General features: G+C 51.0%; 1 protein-coding gene across 9 annotated transcripts in view; it reads right to left on the bottom strand.

Annotated features, from left to right (window-relative positions):
* Positions 1-11767, bottom strand: part of ZIC3 (Zic family member 3) — a 421061-nt gene extending 409294 nt beyond the window's left edge. For 3 of the 9 annotated variants that reach the window (XM_054545136.2, XM_054545137.2, XM_054545139.2), the window contains exons 1-3: positions 7450-9181; positions 6165-6328; positions 1128-5332 (exon numbers count right to left, since the gene is read on the bottom strand). In XM_054545136.2, coding sequence (XP_054401111.1) covers positions 5153-5332; positions 6165-6328; positions 7450-8506 — 1401 coding nt within the window. In that variant the 5' untranslated portion in view covers positions 8507-9181 and the 3' untranslated portion in view covers positions 1128-5152. Of the gene's footprint in view, positions 1-1127; positions 5333-6164; positions 6329-7449; positions 9195-9425; positions 9730-10818; positions 11063-11465; positions 11539-11628 lie in introns of those variants that run through there. The other 6 variants (XM_054545138.1, XM_054545141.1, XM_054545142.1 and 3 more) reach the window with 6 other exon arrangements.
* Between the last annotated feature and the right edge of the window lie 1067 nt (positions 11768-12834).

Genomic DNA, 12834 nt, shown 5'->3' with positions numbered 1-12834 from the left:
GCACACTTGTCTAACAGCCGGGGCATTTTCTTGGAAAATGGTGCCTACGTGTTCATAGACTTCGCCACTATGAACATACTGTCCACTCTTGGGGCATTTTTAGGGACTCAAAGGTTCTGTGGAATCCCGACCGGGGCCTGATAACTCGAAATGGCATCCCCTACCCAATGCAGCTCCGGGAGGGGGCGTTTTAAGTCGGGCCAGGTGGGTGGAGAGGCCTCTGGCGGGTTTTTTGTCCAAGTCCCATGGGAACCCCAAACCCAAAAAGCACACGCCAACTTCCCAGGAGAATGCCCAGGAAGAACTTCTTCGCTTCTGTTTTTTTTTTTTTAACAATTTTGCGCTCAACCGCCACGACCTACATTCTCCCGCGAGGCGCCCAGAGCTGAGGAATAACAAGGGAGTTTAAACTACACAACAGTTCTGCAGCCTTTGCTGCGCTTTGCTGCGCTCCGCGGGGGTTCGCATCCGGCCGCCATGTTCACGACTCGAGAGCCGCCCCAAAACCAGCCCCCCTTCCCACATCCCTCTCCTCTCCTCCCCTCCCTCCTAGCTCAACCGAGGCCGCGGCACTGCAAAGCCGCTTTCAACTCTATCCCCAACCCCCTCGCTGCAAAATCCGACTCGACGGCTGCGAGGTGTGCGCCTGCGCGCGGAGCGGGGAGGGCGCGGGAGTGGGGGTGGGTGTGGGAGGCCTACGGGCCCCCGGCCGCGGCTTGAAAAGGCCGGAGCCACGGGGAAGCGGGGGAGGGGTTGGGGTCCCGGCCGGAGCCACCTCTTTCCTCCCAGCGGGTCCCCGCTCCGGCCCTGGCCCGGCTCTCACACGTGCGCGCTAAAAACCCACTTCAAAGTCTGTTCCCGGCACGGGGGCAGCCCCTTTTGCGCCGGCCCCTGGGCACCCGCGCGGGCCGACAACCAGTCCCCGGCCTCGCCGCCCCCTCTATCCCAGGCGCTGCGAAAAGGCTGGAGGGGCCGAGCGAGAGAGGACGTTCGCTGATGAGCCACGGGAGCCGCAAGCGGCCTTCGGGTGGACGAATACCTCCCTGCCCCCAACCCCCACCGCTTTAGAAAATTGAATTGAACACAAAGTTTGCGGCCAGCGCTACGCAGTGGCCTTCGGAGCTCACCATTGTTTGGGCCCGTATTGACCCCAGGTCCGGATTAGGCAGAGGCTGATTCCTGCTTTACAGCCCCGCCGGCCTAATGAGGCCGGGAGGCGATGGGGCGCGAAGCGTCCTCGGAGCCCGGGCGACCGCCGGCTTACGGCCGCCAAGGGCCCTGTAGGTGGAGGTCAAAGGGTCAGCGGGCAGAGACCGCGAGAGAATTGACCCTAGGAAATGAGGTCCCTTCCCCCCCGCCCGAGCCTCGACAGAGACTTGCAAGAACTTGGTGTGTGGACAGGGACCCTGGGAGCCCCGACGAGGGGCCCGAGGACAGCTGAGCTGGAGCCCCGACTTCCGAAACGCCTGGCCTCGCCGCCTCCGCCCCGGCCCCGGCCAAGGATCCACTGGAGGCTTGGGACTCGAGGGACAGAAACCTGTGAGAGGAAACCAGTCTAGGTGCCAGGATAACCTCTCTCTTCAGGCGATGGGCACGCTGCTGGCGATTCTTCCACAAACTTAACATGTTAAGAGGCCCTTCGACTTTGCTCCTCTGTTTTAGGGAGTTTTTTTAAGAAGGGGGAGAGAGCCAGGGCGAAGAGGCAGAGACATCAGGCGGGGAGAAGGGAGAAGGGGGAGGAGCGAGGAAGTCCTGAACACTCCAACTTTCCTGGGATGCTTTGTGAGCGGAGGTCTTTGCTCACTCATGTCCAACTTTAGTAATTTAGATCGACCGGCCTGCTTAGCGTGGACCCTGTCCTGATCTTTAACCTTCCAAAGCTGGATGAAGGCCAAACTTCTGTCTTGTGTGGAAATAGCCACCTCCCTTTTGCCTAACAGTGGGAATCTTATGCAAAATCACTCATTTTGAAAAAGGGACTTTGAACAAAGATCTTACAAGGTGCAAGAGGGAAAGTAACAAGTTGATTACTAAGAGCCTGGCCCATGCCTCGGGCTTGAGCATTTATGATTTTTTTTTGGGGGGGGGGTACTTACTCTCTAAGGTTGTTTACTGAATATTCAAGAATGTAAATGTGCACTCCCAGAACCAGATTATAGTGGGGAAATCTGTGAAAAGCTTTCTATCAAAATAAGGAGTTATCTTTACCACAAATGACAAGGGTGGAGGACATGATTTTGAGAAATACGATGCTACACCCAAATTAGAGGTAATCATGTACAGGGGCAAAACTTTTATATTCTCCTAATACTGGTTATCATAACTGTTTTTCATTTAATTGATATCTTCCCCTCTTAGGACCCTCAAGTACTTTCCTGTAAAATTTTATGGTAGAATAATTTCAGGTAACTAAGAAAAGATCAAACTGCTCCTTTGTCTCCTGAGGAGATATTTAATACATTTAATTGAAAGGGAGGCAGGTTTTTGGTTGAATCCTGTACCCAACCCATGGCTCTACTTCCATGTAAAGTTAGGTTAGATTGAGGGTGGGGGAGGGAACTCATGGAGAAAGTGGTAAATTATAGAAGTTCATTGTACAGTTCAGAAGAAAAATACACTATTTAGATTTCACAATGGAACACACTTAGAGCCAGTCTTATGAATATATACTTTCTGAGAACTTGCTGAGCATTTAAAAAGGTCTCTGGTTTGAGGTGAAGGAAAAAGCCTGAAATAGGAATCTGGTCCAGCACCCTCAATGTCAAGGTCAAGATCGGAATGTCTGGGTTGGGAGTGATAGACTGACCGGGTTACCTGTTCATCACATGTGTAGTCATCCCAATCTCTGTTCATGGCATTCAGGCTTGGATATTGGTGGAAGAAAATGCAAAAGACCCCATTATTCTCCACTAACAAAAAATAGCCTCCAAAGCAATTTGCAGTTAGAAACTGTCAATAATTGTCTGTTGACAAAGATCAGTAGATAAATAGATTGCTTCAACTGCATTCACAGAATCAAAGTTTCTTTTAATCATCAGAAGTTCTGTAAGCATTTCAATTTTAGATTGATTTATTTGAACATGAAAAAAAATCAGGCACCAAATACAAAAATGTTATAACATAAATAAGATGTGCCAAGACTTTATTTCTTCAAAAAGAACAATAAACAAAATTCTAGAATTGAAAATGATCATATATAATACCAAATTGACTGCCACCAAAAACCTAGAGCATTGCCCCTTAAAGGAGGTACTTAAGCCTATTCAATACATTTCTAAATACTTTACAATTCCTTATGTCCACCTTTCTGTTATTCATGCAGAGACTGGGCTCTCAATAACAAACAGCACCCTAATAAAAAAGGTCTCAATACTCTACCCACTCCAGCCCCCCAAAATAGCAATCAATTTCTTTTCCATATAACCATTGTAAAAGAACTGTTTGTCCAAATGAGTTGCTTCACTGAAGATTAAATGGATTGTTAACATTTTATCACAAAGCAAACAACCGTTTTTCATTGTTATTGATTTTAATGGAAACAATGCTCTTAACATCTTTGCCTACAAATCATGAACTTTAAAAATACATATTTTGCAATTTTTTTCCCATAGCATCATTTCAGAACTGCTGCAGTTATTACACCGCTATATAAATGTTATGGATAATTGCGATAATTATGAATTGAACTATATACAGCAAACAAATCAGCCTTTGCCTTCCAAAATTGTAAATGGACTATGGTTCTTTTAAGAAGCACTTTAACCATAAGTAAGCAATGCTCAACTGGCCTTACTCATCACCACTGTTTCAGACATAAGCTATCTTTTGAAAATATATAGATAGCTACTAGATAGATTGATAGGCAGATTAGATAAGTCATAGATACAAACATATATAGGTATATGGGTGATCTCTAGATAGAACAGACAGACATGCATCCTGCCGCAATTTTCATTTTTATGTAAGGTAATAAAGAACTAAGGGACATAAAATTCAGTAGGTTACCTTATGTTTATATATGTAGGGCAGGGATGATTAAATCCAGCTTCTCAGTCTTTGAAGTACAAGATTGAGATGTCATGGCCACTAACTGAATTGATCAGTAATATTTGATTTGCATGCCGAAAATCCAGGACAAACACATTTAAACTCGCAGTTAAACAACCATCTGAGATAGAGATAAAGAAAGGAGAGTCTTCCCAGATGGAAACTGACACTGTAAGGAATTTATACTGTAATAGAAAAATAATTTAACAATTAAAAAAGGGATCTGAGTGAGTTATAAATACCAACAAACAAGATTTAATTTGCTCACATCTCCTCTTTGTAGAAGAAGGCTGTTACAAAACAAGAGAAAGGAGTCAGTGGTTCCAAAATTGTAAATTGTGTTCTTCTTTCAAAACAATAAATTTTTAATGCTAAAGCAGTTATAATCAAAAGCTGTACAGAATTTGTTAGAAAACATTTATCCATAAATATTGTTCACTTCCCGGCACTTGTAGCAATAATTAAATTACAAACGATAAATATGGCATCAATGGATATGTATTTACAAAAAAAAAAAGTTATTACAAAAGGCAACTGTATACTAAACGTCACAATCTGTGTAGAGTAACATCACATCCTCAGCCTGAAAAAATACTGAACAACAGTTTCGACCCTATTAGACAAAAATACATTCACAAGTGTAATGCTTTGAGGAAAAGTTCAAGACATAACAGGACTTTGGCACGGTTTAAGACTGTGAGAGTTTAAACAATCACCACTAAGGCGAAAAAGAATTTCCATCAGTTTAACATCACCACCACCAACAAGCCTTCTATAACTTCCTCTCAAGAAACAGGACAAGTGTTAAAATGAATTGCAGGAGTTTAAGAATGGGGTGTGCAGAGAGCAAGAGGAAGGGGAAGAAAAAGTAGTGTAAAGATTTTGTAAAAAATGCTTCAAATGCCAAAACATATTTTCTATCCTGAGAAAAGGGCATGGCTACTTTTGGATCTTGCCCAAAACCTTCCTGGACAATTGCAATTAACAAGATGTAGCCCTATATATGGCCTCTTGCCTTAAAACTCCATTTCCATCTGATTGGTCTCAGTTTTCTTTAAAAAATGCATTTGGTCCATTCTATAGTTAACAGGGTTTGTGTTTGTCCTCAGACGTACCATTCGTTAAAATTAGGAGGAAGTCCAGGGTTGTGGCTGGTGCTAGTTTGAACTGCAGAAGGGGTTTTAGTGGTATCTTTACTGTTTGCAGAAGCTATAGCGGGTGGAGTGGAAGATTCATAGCCTGAACTGGCAGCAGGGGAGGAATCTGACCCTTGAGATTCATGAACCTAAAATTAACATGTATATATTATAATGAATATAATTCCAACTGGCAATGTGCAAGCAAAAACAAGAGCAGAATTCGAGCACTGTAACAAGACCGCCCAGTGACCCACTTAAAAGAAAAATGCTGCTTAAAAAAAAAAAAAAAATCCATATTACCGATGTCTAGAAAACCCGGAGATGTTCGCCAAAAACCAGTTTTGCTCCTAAGACTGGTATTATGGAAAAGGAATAAAGCATTCCGTCTTGGTCATGCCACTTCAAAAATGCTTTCTCCGCGGATGGAGTGAGGTAAGCAGTTACACTGTGAGGTCCTATAAAATACTAACTCCGGGCCCAGGTTTCACCAAGCCCGTTTCGGCTTGGGAAAGCAGGTACAGAGAAGGTAGCACAGGGGCCCCGAGCGCTGCGAAGTCGCAGACAAATGTGTGGGAATCAGATTGCGCTCCTCGGCCCTATTGTTTTATCCGAAGCCAAAGAGCGAATGAACCACCCACCCTCGGGTTCGGCGCGGCTACTCTCGGTTCCCACCGCGGGCTGAGTCGGGAAGAGGCGGCCACGGCAGCCCCGCAAGCCAAGGCGAGCTCGGCTAGAGCTTCCCAGTAAACAACCGATTGTTCCCTCCGCTTCCTCCCCCTCCCAACTTTGCTCACTCCCGCCCACCCCCCCCACCCCCACCCCCGCCCGGTCCCCAAAATGGGTTCAAGGTGTCACTGCTGGAGCAAATCGGATTTAACGTGGAGGACAGAGGGTTGGCAGCGCGGGCGCTTCCGTTCTGCGGCCCGGCGTCGGGCCGAGTGTTTACAAACCGCCGACCGCTAATAAAGAGGTAATTACCTTCATGTGTTTGCGCAGGGAGCTCGGGTGCGTGTAGGACTTGTCGCACACTTTGCAGATATAGGGCTTGTCCGAGGTATGCACATGCATGTGCTTCTTACGGTCGCTGCTGTTGGCAAAGCGTCTGTCACAGCCTTCAAATTCACATTTGAAAGGTTTCTCACCTGCAAAAAGCAAAAACCCAAGGGGGGTAAAATACGGTCAGCGCCGGAGTTTCCCAGAGGCAAGCAGCAGGAGACTGAGCTCCCGGCGGTCTTCCCGGAAAGGGAGCGCCGACTGGGGGCTGCTGCTGCATCTATTTTCCCTGGAGAGAAATGAAGAGCGTAGGTTGAGCCCGCTGGGTTTGGGAGTGGTGGTCGGGGCGGGGGTGGGGCAGGGCTGGCCCAAAACCTGACCATGTCTTTGTTCTTGCAAGGAGGGAAAGCCCCTGGCTCCTCCGAAGTTTCCCCTAAGTTGTGTTTCCACCCCACCCGACCCAGGGCTCCCAATGCGCGGCCACGTTCCGCCACCACCTCACCGATGTAACCGAGCCCGGCGGGACAATGGGCCCCGGACAGGATAATCCCGTTCAGCCTCTTTGTACCTTTTAATTTGCCTCTTTCAAATGCAGCGGTTTGGCTAAGCCCGATATTAAATAGCCTGCGTAGTCGTAGTTAATGTTTGAGGAAAAAAATACAGATACATAGATAGATCGATCGATCGATCCAGGGGGCTCCAGACAGTTTTACAAGATGTTCTGAACAACCCACGAAACTGCTTTAGCTTTCCTCCCGGAGGACTGAATTGAACCTGGAACTCCAAATAAAAATAGTTTGACAAAAGTATCAGTCATTTAATTAGGAGATGTGCCAATCAAGTGTAAAAAAAAGCGGAAGTAACCGAAAGTTAGTTTTCATTAGCATTTCTATGGTTGCCTTCCACGAATGTGTGCCGAGAGCTAAGGCGCTTGTAAGCAATATGCTCTCAACACATTCGGAGTCCCCTCACGGTAACCCAGAAAGGGAGACAAAAAGAGGCGGCGCCAGTTTGTTCCTGGGCGCGAGAAGGTCCCAATTAGTTCCTGAGACCGCAGAGCAGTCTGCCCGGGAAGTTAGAACTAGGCAAAGGCGCCACGGGACGGGGAGGGCTAGGGGGTGGATGGTCACTGACAGCGCTTCTTTTTCCAGCGGCCGTTGCGGGTCGTCGCCCCTTTCCCTGGCCGCCACCTCTCTCCCTCGCGCTGTAAGTCCGCTGCGTGACGGCGTATCGCCAGTGGAACCCACGCCCGCCTGCTTTTTTCCCTTACCTGTGTGGGTCCTCTTGTGGATCTTGAGGTTCTCAGAACGGGCAAAGATCTTCCCGCAGCCCGGGAAGGGGCATGGGAAGGGCTTCTCGCCCGTGTGCACTCTGATGTGGTTGACCAGTTTGTACTTCGCCTTGAAAGACTTGCCCTCCCGGGGGCACTCCTCCCAGTAGCAGACGTGGTTGTTCTGCTCCGGGCCCCCCACATGCTCCATGGTGACATGTGTCACCAGCTCATGCATGGTGCTGAAGGTCCGGTCGCAGCTCTTCTTGGGCCGGCTCAGCTGAGCCTCGTCGATCCACTTGCACGACAGCTCTTGCTTGATGGGCTGCCGCATATAACGGAAGAAGGCGCCGGGCCCGTGGTGGGCTGCCACGTTCACGCCCATGTTCATGTTCATGGGGCTGTAGTTAGGAAACTGCGCGCCGGCCGCGTAGGGGTCCGTGCGCGGGCTGGCCACTGGGCGGTATGGGTCAGCACGACCGAACAGCTCCCCACGCAGCCCCAGGTGGACCTGGTTGTTGTCCACGTGCCCTGTGGGCGACGGGTGCCCAGCGCCCTGCTCATGCAGCCCGGGAAAGAGCAAGTAGCTAGGGGGCTCGGGGATGCCGGCTGGAGCATGCAGGCTGCTCGCCGAGCCGGCGAAGAGCCCGTGCTGCCCGCCACCCGAGGCCGCCTCACTGAGCCCGGAGCTGCGCTGGCGGAACAGAAAGTCGCGCGTTGAGTTGAAGGCGGCAGAGGCAGCGCCACTGTAGCTGGGCACCTGGCTGGCGTGGTGATGATGGTGATGGTGGTGGTGATGGTGGCCCAGGGCGTTGGCGTAGCCCGAACCCTGCGGCGTGAAAGCCGAGCTCTGGCCTGAAGATAGATCGTGCGCTGCGGCAGGGCTCAGCTTGAAGGCGGCGGCGGCGGCGGCGGCGGCGGCGTGGGTTGAGTCCCCGAAGGGATTCAGCCCCATGCCTGCCGGCTCACGGTTGGGCATCTCGTGGTGGCGCGGCGCGCCGAAGCTGCCCACTCCCAGCCCAGGGAACTGCGGGCCTCCGTCCAGGAGCATCGTCATGGGTGGGACGTTCTGGGCACAGGCGATCCGGCCGAAGTGAGAGAGGGTACCGGCGAAGGAGGAGATCTCCGAAGTGCCGTAGTCGGAAAGGGGTGGCGGCGGTTGGACACTGCGGGGAGACCCCCAAGGCGCTACCAGGGGCTGCAACTTTCCGTCACTGCAAGAGTCTCCTGCAGAGGGATAGGAGGGAGGAGGGGAAGAAAGAGCAGGGAGGGGGTGTTGGCGGGGGGAGGAGGAGGGAGGAGAAGGGAGGAGAAAAGACTCTGGGACTAGATCTGGTTTAACAAACTAACAGGAGCGCACAAAGAAAAATAAGCAAAATAGTAAGTGGAGGGCGGAGTTTGCCAATCCTGTCCCGGGCACCCCTCCTCTCCCCGAGTACACAGAACCGTGGGGCCAGGAGGCTCCCTGGGTACCGGCCTCCGGGCTGGGCTGCGCCAAGTGGCGGAGCCGGCTAGCGGCCGGCAGGCGGGCAGCGGGCAGTAGGCAGGCTCGTTACTCGCCGCTTGCCCCTCGCCTCGCGAGTCCCAGCCTCTTCGCTTCCAGAGTAATGTCCTTGGACTGATAAAGTCAATCACTCACTCCTCGCACATAAACCGAGCGGGAGGCCGCGAGGCGCGCGCCAATGGGGAGCCAGCGGGCCCGCGGTCACCTGACCTCCGGCCGGACCGCCCATTGGCCGCCGCGAGGCTGATTGGCAGCGCGGAGCGGAGAACATGGCAGCCGCGGCCGAGCGACCCGCGCTGATTGGGCAGCCGCCGGGTGCCTGGCAGGTGAGGCGGCGGCTGCGGGGCGGCCGCGAGTGGGCTCCACTGGGCTTGAGTGGCTGCGGGGAACTGGGGCCAGGCTCCAGCCGGCAAACGGCGGGACGCCGCCGGGCCTCTCGCGGGCCTTCCCCCACCCCTCGCGCGCTCTTTACCCGCTTTGGCCAAAGAAACTCTTTGCCCCGCGAGGATCGGTCCCACTGCTGCGCCGACGGAGGAGACGCGGCGCTCAACGTCCAGTCCCACTTGGGCCCCCGCTGCCTCACCACCTTGAGAACATGTCCCCTCTGTAGCTGCAGGGCGCAGATCCTGGGGAGAGCGCAGCAGTTTCGCGCTCCCTGTCCAGCCGCTGCGTCCACCCGCAATCACTGCGAGTTCTGATGGCCTCGAGGCCGGGACCCAGGCCGGGATAGTTCGCCGTTTGTGCCCCCAACCTGCCGGCAGCTGTCCGAGACCCAAAGGAGAAGAAACGATTACAGTTAGAGCTGATCTCCGTTACTTCCGTCTGCGCCAAGCGTTGACCCTTTAGTTTGTGAGCAGCGGCTGTACTCGCCGCTGCCCACTTCCCGAATTACACACCGGGCACGACACAGCAAACATATACAACGCAGTAAACACAAGCACACAGTAGGAAACAAGCACACAACACAGTAAACACAAGCGCACCACAGGAAACAAACACAACACATGAAATACGCACACAACACAGTAAGCACATACAACACAGTAACAAACTACCCACAACACAGTAAACACAGGCACACAACTAAACACAATAGAGCAAATACACATAACAGCAAACATACCCACAAATACAAAACATGCAAAGAACACTTTTAGCCCGTGTACGCAAAACATGCACACAACACACTAAACACATAATAAACACACTGGATACACACAGTATCAGGGTGGTTTCCAAATCACTAGGCTAATCAGCTTTGAATTCTCAACATTTTCAAATGCAAAAGTCGTGTTGGGGGGTGCTGATGCTGAATGGGGACTGTGACATGGAATTTTCTTTCCTCTGAACAGCCAAGGCTTTACTCTCTTCTACTCCTACCCGGAGAAGGTAAAGCATGTAGTGACCTCAGGGACTGCTTACCCCTTAAGGATTTACTTCCAGGGGTGTGTGTGAAAGTCCCTCGCCTTCTGTCTGTTGCGAGGTCTTTCTAGACATAATGACCAGGTTCAGGCAAGGCTATAAATTCACTCATTTTTGTGTCCTGCAAGGCATTTGCAAAGAATGCAGGAGAGTGAGAGTGGAAAGAAAAGGCAGAGAGAAAGATAGCTGTGATTGTTACATCCCTAGCCGGGCCAAGCCCCAAAGTCTGCGCCTTAAGGCAGCCTCACAGCCTGGCCGCCATCTCTCTGTAGGAAACAGAACATCTGATCAAGTTCAGAGGCGCCAGGAGAGACCGCCTCAAGCAGCGCTTTATAACTGCAGCCTTTCACTTCCTGCTCCCCAATCTGCCTGGCCCAGCCAACACTTCACCTTCTTTCTTAGCCAGTTTGCTAAGAGAAAACCCTACCGGTAGCACATCTTACCGTATTCACCCCCTCCCATCAAATTCGCCCCAATTCTCTCTCCACATCCAGAGCTCTCTCCCCAGGTTGGAAGGTGAGTTCACTGCTGACTTAAATTATTGCGTCTGCCGAACATAGGCTCTCCAAGAATGGTTTCAGTGCCTCTCAGCAGAGGGTTTCTTTGGGGGGTAGGAGGGCGCTGGTGTGTTCAGAGAACAAATATGCTTAAATCATGCAAATGAATCCCCTGGAGTCAGGTTTACAAAAAAGGAGGATTGCCTTTCTTCCCCCCCCCCACCCCCTTTCTTTTCACTTTCTCCTTTATTTCCTCTCTTCCCTCTACCTCTCTTCACCTCCCACCAATCCCAACCGCCCATGGCCAAGTAGTTGGTTTGAAAAAGTTTGGATTTCCTCACTGAGCTGGTCCCGCGGACAGCGGTTCTCGAGACTAGGGGACCGGGAAGGGGCGGCTGTCGAGCTCTGGCCGGGCCAGCGCTGATGCGAGAGTTTCCGGGGAGTCCCGCCAGGTACCCCGAGAATCGAGGGCCTTGCGCGATTGCAACTGGGTGAAGGGCTCAGAAGGGGGGCAGCCGAGGGAGCTCATCATGCCCCTATTTGGGAAGGGGTCTCGAGCTCAAGGCAGGGGGAAGTTGCCGCCGCTGACCTACCCGGTGCCCAGTGTCCGTTTTGATACGGCCACATTCCGATAATTAATTGCCTCCAGCACGTGCTCTGTAGTCCCTGGAACAAAAAGGCATAATTCAATTAGATCATCAACCGAGAAGTGGGGAGGTGGGGGCCGGGGGGTGGATGCTTGTTAAGGGGGCAGACCTGAGGCGATTCAGCCAGGCCAAAATCCCGGGCAATGGAGCCCTTCACGGGACAGCCGGGCCCATCCTGAGAGTGCGGTTCTGAGGAGGTGTCGTTGCTCTGTGTGGGACGCAGGGGTCCCAGATGCGCGCAAAAGGACGAGGCTGGGGGCTTTGTGAACAGCAGGTCGGAGGCAGGCCATTTCTAATTCGGTTTCAGTTGGTTTGAGTGGGAGTTTCCTTATTTGGGGAGGGGGACCCCGACCCTTAAAAGAGGGTAGAAAGCAAAATCCCTCCAGATGAAGCTAGTTACTGCACATGAAAACAAAGTCCCCACCCCCAACAAAGCAAATCACTGCTGTTGGGGGGGAAAAATCGCGAAGTTTTTCTTATGACTTAGAGCTTCTCTCCTCCCCAAACTTGATTTTCAAGAGGAGACTCTGGGAACAACTTCGGGGAACAGGGCGCTTTGGGGAGCTGAATCTGAGAACAGAATGGTGGCAGAAGAGGGAAAGCTAAGAGGAGAAAAGTTTTTCCTACACACAGGCAGAGGTGAGGGGATGGAGACAACTCTCGTGTTTTCATTTTTCAGGTGGAGACAGGAGTCACAGCTCTAGTCAGGGAGGACAACTCGAACCCAGGGGTCGTGGTTCTATAGCTGAGGCTCCCTCAGCAGCTTTGGCTTACTAGGGTTTACATGTGTAGTAGGCAACGTAAATTAACCAATAAATCTCTTTTATGTGTCCCCCAGTTGTATGTGGTCGGGTCTAAATATCCACATGTTTGTATGGATAGGAAATATAATGGGATCCTTTCCCTCACACTGAGTTCAAACGGTAAATAGGAAAAAGATTTATTTTTATGCCCAAATCTAAAGCAGTAAATAAAATCAGAAAAACTGATCACTTCTAAACCAGGAAAGCTTTTGACCCCGATTTTTAGAATCCATCTTGAAGAAGCAGTAGGGAAACAGAACGTCCTGAGGGGCAGTAGGGTAGGACCGGGTTCTTCCTACAACCCAGAGCCCAACTCCGCAGCACTTTTCTCTTCAGTCGAGCCTCCGAAAAAACAGAACATATACAGCACATTGTGTTATCATGCAGCATTTCTTTCTAAACACATTTTATGTGGTGGACATGAAATTATCCTGATTTGGTGACCTAGTAATTTTCTTTAAGTTCAAGGGAAACGCTGCGGTCTTTTCTTCTGTTTTGTATTTAGAAAAGAC

This window comes from Pongo abelii, chromosome X (genome assembly GCF_028885655.2).
Source record: "Pongo abelii isolate AG06213 chromosome X, NHGRI_mPonAbe1-v2.0_pri, whole genome shotgun sequence".
NCBI classification, from domain to species: domain Eukaryota; kingdom Metazoa; phylum Chordata; class Mammalia; order Primates; family Hominidae; genus Pongo; species Pongo abelii.
Note: the sequence above shows the minus strand (reverse complement) of the source record. Positions and strands in the feature narration are given on the sequence as shown.